General features: G+C 38.1%; 1 protein-coding gene across 1 annotated transcript in view; it reads right to left on the minus strand.

The window, feature by feature from the left end:
• The window catches only part of PTPRN2 (protein tyrosine phosphatase receptor type N2), a 676344-nt gene that overhangs the window by 33399 nt on the left and 622029 nt on the right, over positions 1–20916 (minus strand). Inside the window, exons 17-19 of the mRNA XM_080385838.1 lie at positions 14344–14421; positions 2033–2152; positions 709–875 (exon numbers count right to left, since the gene is read on the minus strand). Of these exons, the coding sequence (XP_080241964.1) occupies positions 709–875; positions 2033–2152; positions 14344–14421 (365 nt within the window). The remainder of the gene's footprint in view (positions 1–708; positions 876–2032; positions 2153–14343; positions 14422–20916) is intronic.

Below are 20916 nucleotides of genomic sequence, written 5' to 3' on the forward strand. Positions count from 1 at the left end.
CACTGGGCACGGTTTGCAATCAAATGAAGATTATTTCAGTCCAGTATTTATCATGCATGGCTTTAATTTTCAAATTAAAATTTAGATAGACACAGCAAACATTAGAGAAGGTGGCAAGGACTTTCACAGGTTTTGCCTTTGTATATTTGTATTTTAAAGCCACGTTGACTTCCCTTAAAATTCCAGAGGGTATGCTTTGTCAACATTTTCATCTGCTTTCTCAAATTTCCACCTTCCTGCAGCCACAGAAGGTCTACAGACCTCACTGTCTCATCCTTACGAGCAAACGTTCCCATGGGAATGCTGTTATTTCCATATGACTCCACCACACTGTTTTTTTTTTTTTTAAGTGTACTCACACTACACTATTTATTTGTGAGATTCCTGCAATAAGGATCATAGGGGAGACATATAAAAAAGCCTGGAAGTTGCAGAACGGATACAGAAGCACCAAAGGGCTGTACAGAGGGAGGAAAGGTATCGATCTCTAAATGGGAAATGAATACGTCTTAAAACCAGGCAACATCTACGCGTGAGACAACACTCAACATCAACCTACTGCAGATTTTGGTGTTAGTTTAGCATTGTGGCATCACAGGCTGAGGAACCTCCTTTCAAACCAGAAACATTTAAAGGACAAGTAAAAGGACTAGTTTAGTTCCTCAGATCCGGATTGTCTTAAAGAAACTGTCATACTTTGTGCTTTACCTGCGGAAATCCAGAAGTGATCTTGTGGAAGCAGGAACCCTCTGATCGTTCCAGCTGAGGAAGTGGAACTGCGTCACTGTGCGGGTCTCATTCGTCTGCAGGTTCTTCAGATAGAAGCTTCTCACAAGGAAATCCTCGCACCAGATATGCTCAGAGACAAGGTTTACCTACACGCCACAGGAAGAAACAAACGGAGATCAGCAATTTTGGTTGCTAGCCACATCTTCAGGACTGCAAGTGTAAGATGTCTGGGATGAAGGAATTGCATGAAAGTTTTATTTTTATTAGCAAATTGGCGAGTGCTGGGAAATTATTTTTTTTTTTAGTTTAGCAAGCAGTGTAGTTGTCAGGAAAGGGTTAGCTGTCCCTGCTAGTCTATTGAAAATGTAAGAAAAATTCTTGACAGTTTTAATGCAAAAGGAAAAATCACTGAGTTGAAACTTCATATCATTATGTGAATACAAAAGACACTGCCTGAAAATATGTTAAGACTTCCAGTCGCTTTCTACTTGGAAATGCCCAGAATGCATTGCCCAGGTCACTCGCAGAGGTCTTAAAAATCTGAGTTGAATTCACATGAGAAGTTAAAAGTCAGCTTCTTCTGCTACGTAGAAAAATAAGCATTAAAAAATGCAGCTTATTTGCACAGTTCATCTTTTCAGAAAATTAGTTTGTTCCCATTTTACTTTAAATAACAGTATTTCCTCACGTTTTCCTATTCTTTGTATTGTGGTATTATTTTCTCACTCTACTCAGCTGGACAACTGGGAAAATCTAACAGCCATTGTCAACGTTACATAGCAACAAAACTGGTGATGTCAAATTTTGGAGTAGAAATGTAAAGCAGAAAAGAAAAATATATATTTGCTGTTGTGACTGAGGCAAGAGGTAAAAATAGATAGCATTAATTACTAAAGATATAAAGATACTAAAGATAATATAGGCTTTTCTACAAAGAGATACATATGGCTTTCCTAAGGCAAATTTCACTAGTTCTAAAAATACTATTTACCTATAAAATATAGATACATTTTTTCATATTTCAAACACTTGCAAAACCATCTGAAAAACATGATTATTGTCCTTTTTTCATTGTAATACTTGGCTCATTATTTATGAGATCTTATTCAGCAGAAACTACATGGCTATTAAAACTGTGTTCAGATTTTCTGCAAACCTAAAACTACTCGAAGGCACACGAAGTGTATTTAAGAGCCCTCAGCTCAACCTCCAGGTTAGATCAGCTTGAACCCCATTTTGCCCTGTATAAAATCAACCCGTACACTTAGTGTCACATTTAGAACCAGATATTTTGTTTAGGTACCTCGTAGATGTGGTAGAGGTTTGACCCTTCGTCTGGCCAATAGTGGTAGCACTGTTTGACTCCGTTTTCCACGAGGGGTGTCAGCATGACAATAACGACACAGCCGTTCTCCCAGACCATCTGCAGACAAAGAAAGACACCGTGGCCACATTGTGACTGCCTAATTACTGCGTGACATGTATAATTACTGCACTCAGACACACAATCAAAATTTATTCCATTCACAGGAAATTTATTTCATTTTCATTAGACACTTTTACTCTGCAGCTGCTTTCAAATCCCTGAATAAACTGGCACCGTATTTTGCAGGCGTCCATGAAATATTAAAGAATATCCTGCTATTTCAATTCGGGTCTTCCACAAAATCTCTCCTCGTTCCCGGTACCGTGTTCAGCTGCTTTTCTGTCAAACTTTTAGATCCACAAAGGGAACACTGAACTATGCTCGCAGAACATACAGATATTTGGGCTTTGATATTTAATACTAAAGCAGCATGGACCTACTAAAGTCACATGTATTGAAACCTGTTTGTGTCCTCAACCCTGTGTCTTTTTACAGCTTGCCATGTAGCAAAAGCTATGAAAGCGCTGCATTGCTGAAACAATCATAGAAGTTGCATCTGAACAACAGTAATGAGGAACAAGCAGGAAAAACCCAAACCAAATCTGTCCTTCCAGAAACATTTCAGATGGGGGAATCGTCCCTCCAAATGCACATTTACAAAAGATTTGTTGCAAATGTGCATTATTTTCTTTCTTCTTCCTCCCTTTCTTCCTTTTTTGTTCCCTTCCTTCTTTTTTTCTTCTTTTCCTTTTTGTTTTTCCTTTTCTTTGTCTAGCTCTGTTTTCCCCTTTTACTTTCCTTTTTTTCTCTGGAGGTAGAATCCAACTCCTGCTGCAGACTGTGCACTCACAGAGCACAGGTACAGCAGGAGCAGAAGAAAACAGTGTATCTTCACCACCAGCATGATCACTTAATAATTGAGGCCAGCCACAAAGTAGGATACAGGAATCCAGTGCATCCTCAACTAAAGGATTTGTGGATGCCTCCCACAAACAGCAAACAAGCAGAGATGCTCTGGTCTGGCGTATCTCTGTTCCAAACACAGCCCATGGCTGAACAAAAAGGCTCCTATGAATTAATACCAAGCAGCATAATCACTAAAAACTGTTATTATTATGCTGTACATTGATGTTATATTTGCATACAACTTTCATTGTCTTTTTGCTAGCATATAAAATTACTGAATGAAGAGTAAACTGCGCTTTTTGTGAAGGGTTATGTTTATTTCACAGAAATATTTAGAAGCAACTGTATTGACATGTAAATTTTGTAAACAAAAAAGGCCTTTGTCTAAACTGTGCAAAGATGAGATGACACATTCAATTCAAGGATTATTTTTTTTAATTACATATCAAATAAAAAGGTTTCCCATTCATGGATAATGATGTTGTCTTGTCTTTTAAGAATAGCTTGCATATAGAGAAACAAATAACATTTCTCTTCCTTTTTTTTTTTCCATTTTGCAACATAATTAAAACAACTTTTAAAACAAGCTTAGAATTATTTAGAGAAATTAATCTAGGGTTTGCACAGAATAGGGTTATTTATAATTTTGAACAGAAGTGGGGAAAAAAATTACAGTTGCCTATATGGAATAAAAATAATCTTTATCTTCTTTCTCTTCTCCCCTTAAAAACATTTTAAAAATAAAAATATCTATAATCCACCCATCCTCCTGTTAAAAACTCATAATGCCACAAAACCAGCAAAATTACTTTAAACTGATAGATAGCTTATTTTACAGACAGACGTAGATTTATCACTTGTATCTTTTTTGTCCTGCATTTGTTTTAGGCCACAGCTGGGAACCTTCTTTGTATGTAAGGAAGATGATAAGAGATTTCATTCATTCTAACGTAGTTTCACCTTTTTCAGTCAGCAATCAGACTAAGATAAGAATTCAAAACATGCATCTTACTTTAAAACTAGCCCCACTAAATCAGTACTTTCATCACATAACGATTTAATGTGCCTCTAGAAGGTATAGAAGCTCATTGAAGCCATTACGAAAATGAGGAGAAACACAGTTTTTATGAGTGTAATAAAAATACAATGATCTAGACCATAAACTAATCATCTAGCACTCTGCTTGTGCCACCCAAGTGTAACATTATAAAAGCCCACTCATTTAGAGAGGAATCCTTACAGTTTGGCAACCCTGTTCATTGGTTCAAAGATACAGCATTTCATTAGAGAGGGGCTGTCTGCGTCTCTGAAGATTTCATTAAGCATAAATCCAAATGAAAGTTAATTTAAACAAACAAATTCAAAGTTACTCTGGGGTATAATATTTCTTTTAGGTCATTGTGTGAAAATGTAGAAGTCAAATCTACTAAATCAAGAAGGCAATACAATCTAGTGCCGTCCTCCCTGTTACATGCAATTGTCACTGCATCTCCTGTGCTTACCATTGAGACAGGATTTTCACTAAAACTCCCAGCCTGTGACCGGAGGAGTACAGCATTTTCTTTGTTTCCTTGATAATTTAAATGTTAGACCATCAGGCTGTTACCTGGATTTCTTCCCAAATAACATAGAAGTGGGATGAGTCAAAGGCAGTTCACAAAGTTTTATACTGCTGCCGGTTCACCACTCCATCTTTAACCTGCTGATGGGTTTTTGAGAAGCCGCTGCTCCCAGCACCTAACACTTTGCTGTGCTCACTGTCAGACACAGCCACGTGCTAGAAAGCGGCCCCAAGGAACACGTCTTTGTAATGAAGGAACAGGTAGCACAGACCTGGCCTGCACAACCCCTTTGGAGAAGCACCTCTGGTAACCTAAGACACGTTTCAGCTGGGCTTGGAGAACAAAGGAGGAAGTTTGGTTGCAAATCCACAATAATGCACGTAATTCTGAAATTTGTGTGCTTGCACAGTAGAAAGTGAGTCAATGAATGTGATATAAGCATAAAGAGACTATCTGGTCCTCAGGGCTGAGGTTTTTCTTTTTAGGTACAGCCTAGCAAAATTAAGCCTTAAACTCTATGTGTCCATAAAAACTAAATATATTTTTCTATATATTATGTTTAGTATATAATATATACATATATAGCTCTCTAATATATGAAACTAAACTTATTTAGACCATTTAGCCCAGGCAGCTTCATGTTTGTAATTTATGGTAATGCTTTCAGGAGAAGAAGAAATGTTGAATGGAGTCTCCTGAATGGAAGTGATAAAGTCTGAGTTACATATAGGAGCTCACTACAGAGCTCACAATACATGCTTTGCTGAAAAGGGAAGGTAGCGTATAATTTTGTGTGACACGTCTACCTTCAGCCTATATGCCTAGAGAGTAACATGTTAATGATCTTTAATGAGGTTCTGCTGTATGCATCATTCTCAAAACATTTCTTAGACAAGAATAACAGCATCCCATTCCATTTATTGCAAATGAAAGGCTGAATCCTGCAACCCAAAGATGAGCAGTGCGTTTGACATCTGCAGGATTCCCTGTTGATGAAATCCACCACGTGTAGAGACCTCATGCTGTGGTTATCCAGCATGCCAGTCCTATACAAAGGACTTCCACATTGGGATGAATTATATTTAATAGGAATTACTTGCAAAGGAGCACAGAATTGGTTTTTCAAGTAAGGAGAAAAATAAAGCCATAAATAGGAGAAACAGTGTTGCAACACTGCCACAAAACTGATAAAACACCAGGTTTTGAAAGCTTGTATTTTAAGATGTCCTTTTTTACTAGCTTGTAAATAAAATGGTTAATACAGATCCCTTTATTTTTTTCAGACATTTCATCATTTTGAAGCTTCTTTTTTATAATGAATGATTCTCCTGAACCCTCTTTTCAGTCATTTTCTTCTTTATTTTAGTGATGGGGAAATGACAAGATACATGTTCTGACCAGACACTTCTTTTGATGGGGACTGGTGGAGAAGTTTCTAAAATGTGATGATTTCAAAGTAGAAAATAGATGGGATAATCAGTTAAATCCAGCCTGTTCACTAAAAATAACAGGCTAATCACACCAGCTGCTTTCTGGGGGAGATCTCCAGCAAACTAAAGAATTCACCTTTTCAGTCTTTTAGGCTTCCCAAGTAACTGGTAAATGCAACTACTTGGAAAAGCAGACAAACAAGCAAACAAAACCCAAATAATTTCTAATGATAATAAAACCTCAACATGAATAAACACAACACCCAAAGCCACAACAAAGCAAGGTACTAACTCTTACTGGATCAGATAATATTCATCCCATGACATGTCTTGGAAGTAATTAACACAACCGTGACTTCTTTCATTCTCCACTGGAAATAGGAAACACTGTACTGAATGGAGAGAGTCAGAAAACGGTATTTTCTGGAATATTTTAAAACCAAACACCAATGTTTTAATGGGTTAAAAAAAGGGGAGGGAGGAAACTTTTAACTAACCACAAAAAAAAACATTGGAGGGGCATTTAGATGTTTGTTGTTAACTAGAACTTCACTATGCATGCCAGTCAAAAAGCAAGTTCTTTTGCAAAACATTTTGGTTGAAAATGACTTATCATCTTGATAGGAAATGGGTCAAATCTGGCAAAGTCAGAATTGCCATTTGCAGACACTACTGTGCTGGATCGCTAAGCAAATCTGTAGGTTGAAAAAGTGACTATCAACAATCTGTATTTAATTAAAAAAATAATCTGACTCTTGCACTTAAAAAGACGTCTCCAGAGAGGACCATATATAAATACATGGTCATCAAGACTGGCTCCATGTGTTATGTCCCTGGTGCTGCAGCAACACTTGTTTGGAAGTCAATGGGAAAGGCAAACTCAAGATGACTGTATGTGCTGCAATAACTTCTGCTTTCTCAGAGAGATATAAAATGCTCTTATTCTTCTCAGTAGACTCCTAACTCAAGCCTTATTATTAAATAATTTAAATATGAGCCCTATTTAGTATTGCAGTGCTGACAAAACCACGTTAAGGAGGGAAAGTCTACCAGAATTGCCAGTAATTAGGTTTTCACCTTAGTAGTGGAAAGGTGGAACCTAAACAATAAAGGGATAGAAATTTAAAAAGGATCACCCCTAAGTACCTTCCTCAACAGAAGCCATAATTAGAAGTGAGCATAGTAAATGCACACTCCTTTACTGAACGCCTATGGAATTCCTAATGCTATATTTATTTCACATGGCTTGACAAGTTACTAGAGCTCTAGGGGCTACTGTTCTGTGCCTATCTCTCCCTTGCTGTTTTTCTTTTATTAAATTAAAATATGCATATTTTACACATTGAATTGCTTTGTGTCGCTTTTCATCTGCTCCTCTTTCTGAAGGTGAGAACTGATTAGACATGCAGGAAGTCCCATTCCAGGCAAGGAAAATAAAACTTGGGAATCAAGACTGCTTGAAAGCACTCTGTTCTGCACAGAACAAAATGCAGGAAAATAATTTAGTCTGTAAATTAATTTCAGCACTCACAAAACATGCTGAACTGGGAGCACAGAAACCAGCAATTAGAGCAGAGGAGGGTTTGGTACAGTTGTTCCTACTCTGCCCATGGGCTTGGAACACTGATTTTGCAGGGAGACTCATTCAGCTACTGGGACGTGGTCTCCTGCCCACTGGGATTTGCCCTTGGAGATCACTGATGACTAATCCCTTTTTACACAGGAAACAATCAACTGACAGTATTTTGTATTTCTTTTGCTGAATTCCAAAACTGCAAGAGAGAAGCAAGTGTTGCCAAACAGACGTGCAAAGATTTATCACATCCTCAAGACCGCAACTCAGAAATGGGGTTCTTAACATGCTGGTGTGATCTGGGGGGGAAACAACAGTCAGTTTTTGGACTGATGCTGGTAATACACTCCTAAATATGGGTAGAGAAAAATTATTCTAAAAATAGTTATAGATTAAGAAATGCAGGACTGAGGACAATGAAAAGCAAAAGTCAACTGAACTCCCTGGCTCACATTAGGGCTCGAGTCTTTACTCTCGGGGTCCTTCTGCACTTTGCATTTAACAGTCTTGCAATAAAAATAGAAAATAATCCAAGGAACAGAGATGACGCCCTATAATCACAACAGCGTAAACCTCCACTCCATTCTTTTTGTTTGTGGGCAACAGACACCTAGTTTTAACAAGGGTGAAGAGTGTTCCCAATTTCAAGACTATTTCAAGTATTGGTAACAGTGAAGGGAAGATGGGGTACTGAAAGCATGGGTTTGATTCAGAACACACAGGATGAAGCTTTCCCACTTCCCAGAGGAGCATCCTAAACATGAAGGGGCAGCATCTGAAGTCTGTCTTTCTGGTCCTGTGTCAGACACAGTGCTGTTCATGAGTGGTATCTGCTTCATCACCCTTGCCAGAATGGAGCCTCTCGGGGACTAAGGCACCTGGGAACTTACCTAGCCTGAACTACACATATATTCAGGCAAAAGCCAGGGAATTTTCTGGTCCAAACTACAAGTGTTGACTGTATTTAATCTCATGATTTACTGTGGTAGGTACTTTAAACCTTACTGAACATCTGCAAAATGAGGAAAATCGTATTTATCTACTCCTTCTGTAGAGGTTACATAATGCTCATATACTTATTAATTATGTTGTTGTAATTAATGGGTTGGTAGGGAGGACATCACAGAAACACAACAAATACTTACAAAAATATATATGTCACATGTGATTTCATTTTGTAAGGCAACTAAAGGGTATCCTCTTAAGTCACTGGGCAGGAAATCCCTGATCCCTCCCTCTATTTCACTTAATATGATAAAATAAAAAAAGATACAAATGTACTTTCCACAAAGGGAGTGGAAGGAAGGGCAGATGTCGGTAGATTTATGAAAGCAAGACATATCTTGGGGTATTTTCTGGAGGGAAGAATTATGGCCTCCTACAGAAATCTCCAATTGGAGACAATGCGCTTAGCAGACACGCCATTTATAAAATGGCATAATTAAGAACAATTTTTCACTGCAAGGACAGTTGGTTCTGAATATCCTAACTCCAAGGAATAGTTTCTTGCATATTATCATCTCTTGCTTCTTAGAATACTCTGCAAGTTAAGACATGTACTTCATGTCAAATACTTCATAGAATTATAACCCAGCACATACGGAAAATAATAAAATTTTATGCCTCCAGAATTATTCACAACATAGAACTCCTGCTGCGAAAACTTGTTATAGATCAGAAATATTCTACATCCTCTTTCTTTTGAATTATGTTCAAAGAGATGTTGAATTTTAATAGCGTTATGTGGAAGAGCTGAGTGAAATCTCACTGAAGCTGCTGGACAAAATCATCACCTTTCATTCAAGATAAATGTAAGAAACAAGCAAACTCTTTTATGGAGCCTGTAACTGAAATTACAGAAGTTAGCATCAAAAACAAGAGAAATGTGAAGCATACGGACCCATGAGTTTCTCTAGAAACTGATATGCTTAATGCAGAGAGAGAGGCATTAATCAAGGCAAGATGATTAATCCAGATAAGCAGCAAAAATGTGTAAAAGGAATAAAGAAACCACCAGCACAGTTCAACAAACTAGCATTGTGATCCTGCTAGAAGAAAAGCTGAAAGAGAGGTTGGGGGTAAAACACTGGGCGAATGAGGTTTGGAATAAAGAAATTATTCCCTGTTATTTGATTCTGTCTTTGTTCAAAGAAATAAAACTCTCTACTTTCTTTGTAAATAAAATGGAAATATATCAAAGCAAAACCCTATCCTCAGGATGAATTCTCTTTCCAGCTGAGAAGAAAACAACCCACAACCTGGCAAATTGTTTAACCACTCAGGTAAAAATGGATTAATACCATGTGAGGAGAAGCATCCAGTTTTCAAGAAAGGGAATTGTGAGGTGGAATTCCCACTGAACCAAAATAGAATCAATGAAGGATGTATCACTCAGAAATAGTAATTGGTAAAAAGAGATGAAAACAAGACCAGATGAAATTAAAAGAAGACTTAAATCAGCTGGAGGCTTTTCAAAATTAATTAAAGTAGTAGCTGGAAAATTTCCAGAGCGGTCTAAGAGATGACATGCAGGCAGAGATGAAATCTCAGCTTGAGCCGCAAACACAGAGTAACCAGGCAGATTAGGAAGCCCTGTGGCAAAACGGATCAATGAGATGACTGACAACACAACTCCTGCAGGCTAGAAAGTTTTCAAAGAAATAGGTAAGCCAGGAAAGTTGGAACTAACTTGGCACTTGCTGACTTAGAGGAGCTATGCCAAAAATATAAGGAGCCGGAGAAGTAATCTGGAGGGACACAGACAACTGTGGAAGTCTGATGCCTGGAATTGTTCTTACGCCCTTAGAGAAGCCAGAGTTAAGACTCTTGCCTTTTTTATCATTCTTATTTTTACAACATATACAAATTTGAACACAATTTGAAAATGACCAATATATAGGAGTTTGGACTATCGCCAGCTCAAAGTCTTTGAAAGAAAAACTTCCATCAAGCTGATCTCTCTCAAGTCAATATGAAAACCCAAATGACTAGAAAGGTGTACAGAAAATGCTGAGTCTAATGGCCAGCTCTAGTGGCTCAATTTAGGTGGTACTGAAGAGCAGTATTTGCTCTTCTTCCTCACCTTACCAAAAAGGACATAATCTTCCAAGAAGTGGTCACTAGTGAGATGACTGAAACTGGTCCCTCTCCAGTCCCATAGTGGTATTAGGCATGGGTCTGCTCAACAGTAAGTAGTAAGAATGCTAAACAAGATGAGATTGAACAAAGCATCATAAATGTTTTATGAAAATGCTTTGCCCAGTTTGGGAAAGAGAAGATACTGAGCTAACCATGATCTTTGTTCAGATCTGGGCAACTCGAAAACAGTAAATGGGAATTTGATTGCTAAGTGTCTAATAACACTTGCACAAAAACACTGGGCACTGGATCAACATAACAGGTTTTAGAAGGGTTTGCCAATAAAACTAGGAATAAAAGATTATCCAAAACTAAATCATCTGTTTGGTCTTAAATAGAGATAATAGATATGACCACATGATCATGAAGATGACAGATATAAAGAGCAGCAGACACTGCAGAGTAGTGTTAGAGAGCTCAGGAACTAGGTTCCTTTCGGAAGAAGCTTCCTCCAGATGCGTCTGTAGCCTTCTCCCCCACCAAGCGGCATTTGGTCCATTGGACCACGGAACAAAGTAAATCCTAAAACGTAAGTAAAACCTACAAAGTACTGTGACACACTATAAATCTATCCCTAGCGGGCCACGCTGCTCACTAATGTAGATGTAGTCACTGACGGGTGGAAGAATCTAATGCAAGTTTAAGGGAAACTAAGTTTAGAAAGTGTCTCTGGAACCTGAGCACAGAATCTAGAGAGTCAGGACAAATCAGAAGCAGTCTGGATTTTGTTGCGGATACCAGCTGTGTTGAAATGCCAAGAAAGTTGTCTTATACTTCCAAGTAAAACAAATACTTTGTAGACAAGTGTTTTCTAGGAATCAGTTTGAAAAGCCTACAGGAGTTGAAACAATTTTGTAAGAGTTTCTTCCTGGGGTAGCCTTTCAGCCAAGGTAAAATGGCCTGGCTGATGTCCACCCTGCAACTAGGCTCTTGGGAATCTTAGCGGTTAAGTCGCTGCAAAAATAAGAAACAATAAATCTAGTACATATTGCCATAGAAGATGATGCCAAGCTCCAAGAGTTTCTGTTGGACTTGCTAAAGCATGACATTGTGCATTTAGACAAGGAACAGCAGAATAGTCCCAGGTCTCTCTGGAGGCAGTCACTCTTCCATCAGTCAGAACACTGCTTCACTGAGCACACAAAAGGGGAAAAAAACAACACAGCTCAGCAACAGCTGGTATTAAGTGGAGGAGGGAGAGGGAGGAGAACCACTGAGAAGACATATCAAGGATGAATAATTGAATCTTTAAACAATCCCTGGTGGAAGCACCATGGTCTTGTATAAACTACAGAAAATTGTATTCAAGGATTCAAGAATTGTATTCAAAGGATTCCGCCCTGACAGGAGTTAATACTCCATTTTCCATAGCAATTTCAGGTTTCCCATGCTTTACCTTAATATAGGTACTACCAGGTGAAAAACGGGTATAAACATTGCTCATGCATCTGGGCATACACCGCAACAACTTCAGGCCATGGCTTTTGACTTGTACAATGGACCTACTACATTTCAGTGGTTATGGATGCGGCGTTCTGTAAGGAGTTAATCTCTCTCTCAGCCTGCTCATCACACCTGGCTGATATCCTGGGCCAAGTAAAAAGCTTGGGACAGGAGCTGGCACATTGACATGTGATCTGTAGGAAGTTTAACTTAAAGAAAAGTGGGTGATGGACCAATCTGATACAGGTAGATTGTTATGTTGAAGTGACAGGCACCATCAAAATTTGTAAGAAACAAACTTTTGTATGGAACCTAATAGAAGAAACCACATAAGAATATCACATAAAAAATGGATATGTAGCCACACTTGAGCAGAAGCTGAACCACGGTTGCTGAATGGTTTCTGTTTACAGCAAATCTGGTAGGGAGATGCAGTGAACTTTCACTGAAGGATAACCGGGAGGAGAAATAGTTAAAAAGAGCAGAAAGCAAGTGAAGGAAAGTGAAGACTCTCCACTCACAAATAGCATGAAGAAAGAAAGTCAAGGAAGAGACCTTCTGAGGACAAAGTTGGAATGAAGACGGTTGGATCACAGAAGAAAGAAATAATGTTCTATCTCTGTGTCTATGCGAACAGGTTGCCTAACTGTTCAAATTAGAATGGGAGAAGAACAAAATATATCCTTCATACTATGTTTGTATGATTAATTCTGATTTCTGCATCAGCAGCAATGCTTCTTTAAATGCCTCCTTTAAAAATTAGAACATACATTTTTTCCAACACGTAAAGGTGCAGTAACAGGTGAAAATACACAAAATCTAAATACACAAATATGCAAAAATATACAATTAAAAACCCCTGGGCCTTCGGAATCATAAAATACAATTACAGAATAGCTAACATGGTCTTTGATTTTGCATGTTTAACTTAAGAAACACATTCTTAAGCATCATGCCTGTTATAAGGAATACTCCTGCCAAGGGAAGAAAGATCAGTGTTCTCAATTGTGTCTAATTACCAAATAGTGAAGACAAAAATCACAAGTTACTTGAAAATTTAGGCCAGACTAACAGCTCAGCTGACTTGAAGCAGAAAGCATTTACTCTGCACTTTTAAAAACCAGTCCCAAAATATCTCAGACTGAGCATTTGAATATCCAGGCACCCAAAATCAAACAAACTTTTTGAAAATGTCCTGATTCCTCATCAGAAACAGTAGAAAATTGTGACATGAAAAGCATCTTCAATAGGGATCAGTTAAGACTTTCTAATCATAGACCAAATGATGCAGATGAAGAGACATGATGATTTCAACTGATGCAAGCCCCTAAAATACAATGGCACTTCTGAAATTTTTACATAGATACTCTTTTCCTTCAGAACAAATGCTTCTACATTTATAAGGCAAACCAAGAAATAAAAACATACGTTTGTCTTGATAATAAACCTCAGTTGGCCTCTTCCCTTCAGTAAGCTTCAGCAAGCTTTCAGTTGCACTTTCACACTTACAAAGGAATTTAACGCAGCATATCCATCACACAATTGCATACCCCAGCCCAGCGGTGTGTGTGTATGTCCAAATCTGAGAGCTGCGTAAGCACATAAAAAACCTCCATGCAAAGTAAGCTCATATTTGTGCATCAGCAATCATTGCCTTCAGCCCCGGTCCTGCAAAAAGTTATGCACCTCCTTAGCTTTATGCAGCAGGGTCTTAACTCAGCCTTTAACTCAGCTACCTGTGGTAGGGAAAATACGTACGAATTTAAGCATTTTGGGGAACTGGGACATGTGAGAAATAGGTTTCAATGGAAAAATTCATGGCACATAGTGTTAGGTCCTTTTGATCTGGAGAGTGACAATGAATTCTGGCTACACTCTTAAGAAGGTCAGGCCCTCTGAAAATCATCCAGTCCTTGGCAGTAGCTTAATTACAGAGACCTGGCACTATTATACGAATACATCAGCCTGAGGTTTTCAATATAATTTCCAGATCAAGTATTCTTTCGCAGGGCTTGTCGTATACATAAATGGCTTGAATATCCATGCACCAGATTTGAAAAAGACATGTGAATGGAGGTTTTTCCACCTGTTGTGACTCAAGCACAACGTATTTTCATACATCTTACATTTCTAGAAGCACACAACAACGTTTGACTTGTCACATAAATTCCATTTTCAAAGAGATGTTTAACTTACCTGCCAGAAGTCAGCAACAGTAGCAGGGAGAGGGCCCTGGGTGGCAATATATGCAGGGTTTCGAGGGTCATGGTCCATCTGGAACAAGGGAAGAGGACACAGACTGGATTTATTTAGAAGAAAATCCCTTGCTGTGTTAGAGACAGAAAGTATGCGAGAGCAGAAACAAGGGACTTCCTAAAGGACTGTCATGGCCCTCCATCCTTTATTGGCAAAGAATTTTATTTCTATTTATAAGCAGAGGAGAAGTTTTTCCACAAAAGACTGATCCTACCAGATGATAATCGGCACACATGATAAGCCATGTCCTATGTCCTCAATATGCAGCATAAGATCATTTACGGTGGTTGACAAAGGCATTTATTTGAGATCAGTACTCGTGGTCTCATAGCAACCTAGGAGCCATTTGAAACATTTTTCTACACTGAGTGTTAAGAATGCTCCACACATCTAAATATGTTCTCCATTTCCACTGTGCCAGTCAAGGGCACATGTAACTAAAAAACAGCAAAAATAGGGAACAAATTCAGTTTCTGGCTTTTTCTGGTTAGCTGATTTATCTAAATGCATGGATTTGGCCTCAATAGAGAAAGTTCTGCTTAAAGACCTTAATTATTACATTTAATTCAAGGAGCAGAAAATTCACTGAGCAGAAAAAAAAAGAATCTAAGAAACAAAGCCATCAAGAGTAAATAGGATTAGTGTGTTACAATGAATGTTTTCGAACTGATGGGTGGTTTTCTTGGTTCTAAATCTTAGGACTCATTCTGCTGAAAAAGAAGATCTGCTGATAGGATTAAAAAACAAACAAACTCATTCTAACCCTGAACTGGGCAAGACAAAACTGAGCATAAAGAAAAGAGACCCAGTTCAGCTCTCAGATGAGTGGGTGTGCCTCACTGACACTGAAGTCGGCGAGAGTTAACTTATACCCGTGTAGCTGAAGGCAGAATTTGTCTCAATACACGATTCTGTTCTATAAGATCTGAATAAGAATGAATGTGAGTCACATTTGCATTAACAGGCATCTACTGAATTTATTCATAGCCTATCAAAATTTTCAGTGATGGTACATGTCAGTGTAAAAGAAGGCACCTCATAATTATGTGCAACATAAAAGAGGGAAGAACTATAAAAGAACAGATGTAAGTTATTCTAACAGAACAACAATATGATGAATGTTGCAAAAAGGAAGAGAACACTTTTATGTTTCTAATTTTCTGATGTATAATAAGCTGGACTTAATATTAAAATTCTCCATGACAACACAACACAGGTAAAATGAAGTCACTGAACCCATTTAGAATAAAAGCTTACTTCTGATTCACCACCCCTGGTTATAAAAAACCTTGACCAGGATGTCTATAATACCATCATTTTATTCTGAACTTCATTGAGATGCTTCTCTTATCAGCAAATAACTCTTCACAACAAGCAATTGCTCACAACAAATTTCAACCTGCCTTTCTCTGCCTTTTGATAAAAGCAATTTTGATAGCAGCATGTTTACTACTGTGGGTATTTTGAGATCAGGGAAAAACTAGCTTTCTTCAGAAAGCAGTATTAGCAAAAAAATCTTAGGAACCATTTCAAAATGGGTAACTTTTTCTTGGTTTTGTAAGAATCCAGACACTGAAACAAACACAGCTGAAAACAACAGCAAATGTGATTAAGCAAAGTCAGGTTTAAAGGGGTTATTTTTGCTCCATTATGGTTGAAATAATTTCCGTTGTTTTGTTTTGAATCCCACAGAGATCTATAGGATTTAATCATGTGCTTAAAGGTTTTACTGTGCTGGAAAAATCTTAGCTTAGGAGAATCGACCTGCACTGAGCAGGACTTGCTGCTCCCAGCGGAAAGCATTGCAGGCTGCATCCACTCGAAGATGATGTCAGTTGTCTGACTGGCGAGAGGCCGATTTGGAAATGTAACCAATAGCGAATACACCAAACTTTAGAAAAATAATAATTTACTTTGAATTTCTTCTTAAACTAAATTCTTTTGTATGTAGACATGACAGAAAGCAAAGGCAGAAGAAATCAAGGATGATGTAAATGGTGCTGTCATGGAGGAAACACTTCTCAACATTCAACTGGTAAATCAGGAATAGGCCAATCTCGGCATTTCAGCATTAATCAACCTCTGTCACAAAGGTGCAGTTGGAACGTGGCAAACATTACAATAAGCACAGAGTAGTGAAGTGTATCAGCAGTTTAACAATAATTCAAAAGACAATTACAATTATTCCATTTCAAGCACATTGTGTTGCACAGAAAACAATTAGGAGCAGAAACTCTTCTTGCTTGAAGCAAATAGAAGATGGCAGAAAGCCCTATCACACTATTAAATGATCTTTAACTGAGCAAAAATAAGCGCAAAGATTAAACTAATTAAATGAAATTCCTGGTTTCATCAATTTTCTATTATATGTACTGTTTTAAAGGCCACATATTTCAAGAACAGTGTGAAAAATCACTACTCTGGTCACATTCAATTTAACTTGAGTAGGTGACTGCAAGGGACAGTTCACGATGCTTTTATGTTCTTTTTTATTCTCTCAAGGTTACCAAGAACACCAAGGGCATCTTAATCTATCAAAGTTAACAAAAGTTTGAATAAAGAAATAAAGTCAGTAATGGGTTTTAAACTAACTAATCAAGGATCAAGTAAAAGGCTTTTTTTTTAATGTCAGTAGTCATTATCTTCTTTCAAGGATCCCTCAGATTTCTCACTTCATGAAAATAAAACAGAAAATGTATTCTCCAGAGAAGAACAGAGAACAGCAGGCTCCATACTATCAAGTATTAAAATAAAAATCGACTGTTTGCTAACATTTTACATTGGAACAACCTTCAGAAATCACCCTAATAGCAGTAGTTCAAAAAGACCAAGATTTTCCCCTCTGTGTCCCCATCAAAGCACCAGGTTCGCAAGGCGTACATCAGAACTGGATCGAACAGCCATTCTGGAAAGAAAAACCTGCAATTATTACAACTGTTGTGCTATGGTGAAATTCTCATTTTCTGCTGAAGTACAACAAAAGCAAGTCTGGAGATGATTGTTTCAATCTTTTTTCCCCATGATTTTCTATTAGGAAAAGAAAGGGATTAAGGATTACTATCACTGATCATGCAATTGACTGTGGTAATTTCCATCACTAATATCAAAAGCAAATGGAAACAAAAAGGAGGAGCATTCAGATTCCACCATTCCAACTTTGCTTTACTAGAGAATAAAAGTTACTTCTTTGTTTTTTCCTTCAAGAGTTCTACTGCCCCGTTGCCTTATCCTAGGACTTTGCACTGATTCCCTGAAGAACTCTGAATTTTGTTGAGTTTTTACAGAGATTGCGCTGCTGTATGATTTCACTGATAACACTGATGAAATACAGCAAAATCAATACATTCTGGCAGTAAATCCTCGAATTTATTGTATTTGGACTTGAGAGTGGTACATACAGATTCTTGTTAAGTAGTCTTGTAAAACCGTACACAGTAGAAGTGTCAATAGGCATCAATGACCATTCTGAAATCTCATGTAAATGATACACCGATTCACTCCTGCCCTTCACCATCATTCTCAGCTTGTCAGATCCTTACTTCCCACACAGAAAAATGCTGGGTGAGATGTGGTCTGACACACCATATTTACCCTGATCTAAATCCTCTGAGTCCAGCTGAAATACTCCTAAATCATATGAGATCAGAATGAGATCCAGCGTAGACCAAATATGACAGAAAGAATGTTGAACCCTGATTAAGACCTGAAAAATTTGTATGGATTCAAGGTACTGTGTGGTTTCCAGGTTTAATGTGTTTGTAATACTGATAAAATCTACTTTCAAGCATGTATTTACTACATAGTAAAGGAAGTCTCTAAAACTAAAGAGAGTATTTGTTTTTGTAAAATAAAGCATATCCAGCAAATGCAGATGAACTTTGTAATCACATTCATCTCAGCATTAACATTAAAAAGGTAGACCAGTCCTCATCTTCATGTTTGAATTAAAATTTAAAACAATTTTTATACCCTTCCTTTAAAACCCCTAATGGAATGAAAAAAGTAAATCTGGTTGTGAATGCCATTATGAATTTCAGAGTCTATTCTTGGTGATGAAATTTGTATGCTGTGTTTGAACAAACTGTCATGGTAATGACATTCCTCAGTCTGGTGTCTTCAGTAATAAGCAAACCGAGTTTTTAAATGTAGTTGATGGGATTTTTTCTCTCAGACACCCTATGAGGAGAAACAGAATTCCCATTTACTTTCATGACCTCTGATTTAAAAGCAAAGATTGCACATTATTTACTACTGGATGATTTTCCCGAAGTTTAATGAGGACTAAGTACAAATATGACAGAAGTAATTATCACAGTTTTATTCTGCACAGTCAGGGTCTTCTCGTGCTGTAATTGCAAGCCTTTCATTCAGCTGCCGATAGCAGAGTTATTATCATAGTACTTTATGTTATTTCAGAGAGGATGGAAACAGATTTCTACCTCACTTCTACCCTGCAAATTTATCGCAAGGACTCATTTTGCCTGGCCTCACGCTACAGTGAAATTAAAGACCTACGGGAAGAATTCAGGACTAAATCTTTGCCGATTCTCCTCACCTACTCTCAGCCACGGTGAGGCCATCAATCTAACCCCACTTTTCACAGCACATTGCAGGGAAAGGAGGTCTTGAGGGGGGTAGCGTTTTTTAAAAAGGAGAAACATGTGGGCAGGTCGCCAGCTCATTGTCTAGCACGGAGATTTTTTTATGGTGTACTGCTGCACTCATTTAGACTTAAGTTAAGGTTGAGTGAGCCCCAGCTGGAGACTGGACCACTGACCCAGAAGCTGGAGATACCCAGCGACATGTACACGACTGGAAGCCTCCCTTTCCGAAGCTCAAATATAATTACTTTATTTTACACTCTTCCCTCACCAGACAGCTCACACACGCAGGGAGGAAAAAGCCTCTTCCAGTCAGTACAGACCATACTGATCCTGTGCTATTAATGCCCATCTTGCAGCTCACTACAATGCTCGCTCCTAACCCAGGCGCTGCAAGGCACAAATGCACCAGGAACATCATTGTATTGACATGATAATTACTGAAGTTATTTAAGTTGAAAGGCAGCAGTCTGAAGGAAAGAAATGGCAGGATTTTTGCAAGAGCGAATAAAGGCACACTTACTGGTACTCCACATCCACCGTACACTTACAAAGATGTTGATTAAATGTGTGTCTGCTAACAGAAAAAAATCTCAATAGCATGTATGTCCAGCTCAGGCTGCAACAGCTGTACAGCCACAGTAAATATTGCAGAATCAAGTGCCCAACATAATATTCCAGTAGGCTTCTGTGGTGGGAGAAACAGAGACTGAATGTGTCTGCCACTCCTATATTTTACCTCATTATACAAAACCTGTATCAGATCAACAAATATGTTTACACTAACCTGAAGATATTTAATCTGTTTTGAAAGGAAACAGTTTCCAGGGAATCTTTCCAAACTATGGACTTGCAAAGTAGTGATTTCCTCCTACTAACCTCCCACTGCATCACCTTCAGGAAACACACATTTTATCTACTGCTTTCAAAATAGCAAAATGACTATTGACTTAGTGAAATGAACTCACAAAACCATCTGGAGCATCTCTTTCCTTGGAATAGCAGGTCATCTACACAAATGTGGGCTGTGGCACTCCTTCCCACACAATAGGGTCCCTATACTACCATGAAGAAGAGGAACTCAAGAGTTTCTCTGGGCAGTTTTTCATGGCTCTGCAAGAAACTGGATGCTTGTTCCAATCCAATGAAAGACTTGTGCACCCACTTATCTCTGGGCATAGAAATATTTCTGTAAAAGATTTAGAGACAACCATAAGATTTTTTGCTTCATCAATGTGATTTGTTTTATTGAATTAAACTTTTGAGTCTGGGAAAGCTACAAAAAAGAAAGTTTCTAACCTTGCAGAAGAAAATACCCTTATTAAGTGCTGGATGGAAAGGCAAGATTACAATCTCCTGTAAAACCATGAGAATTAAAGCTGCAGAAGCAGAGATCCTCTGCCTGCATTAGCTTCGGACATCATGACAAAGCAAATCTTTCCCAGTTATGTCAGTGGGGTATATCTTGGTCCTGTCTCTCCACCTCCAGCACTACTTAAAGTAATACTTCTCACTTCAGCATAATTAAGGGAATAGATACACTATAATCCAGAATTACAATTGCAACAGGCATACACACACATGCAAGAATTTACCCCTTCCCCAAATTTGTTTACTAAAAAGTTAAGCTGTGCCTACACCAAATTTTGTGCAGGTTGCAGAAACCCATCTTGGTTATTTGGTAAAAATACAGTATTGGTATTGCTGCCAGCATTGAACCTGGCTTAGGTTACATTACAGATGCTGTAATTCCACTCCTGCACGATACTGTAGTCATGTGAATTACAACCAAGCTCTTTCAAGAATACAGTATCTCACTTCCACTTAACACCTCCTACTCCTTTGCTTGTCACAAAACCTCAGCTTTTACTATCAAATTAAGGCTTGACCAACCATAACTCACCAAATGCGC

The sequence above is a fragment of the Falco punctatus genome (genome assembly GCF_963210335.1).
Source record: "Falco punctatus genome assembly, chromosome: 4".
NCBI lineage: Eukaryota > Metazoa > Chordata > Aves > Falconiformes > Falconidae > Falco > Falco punctatus.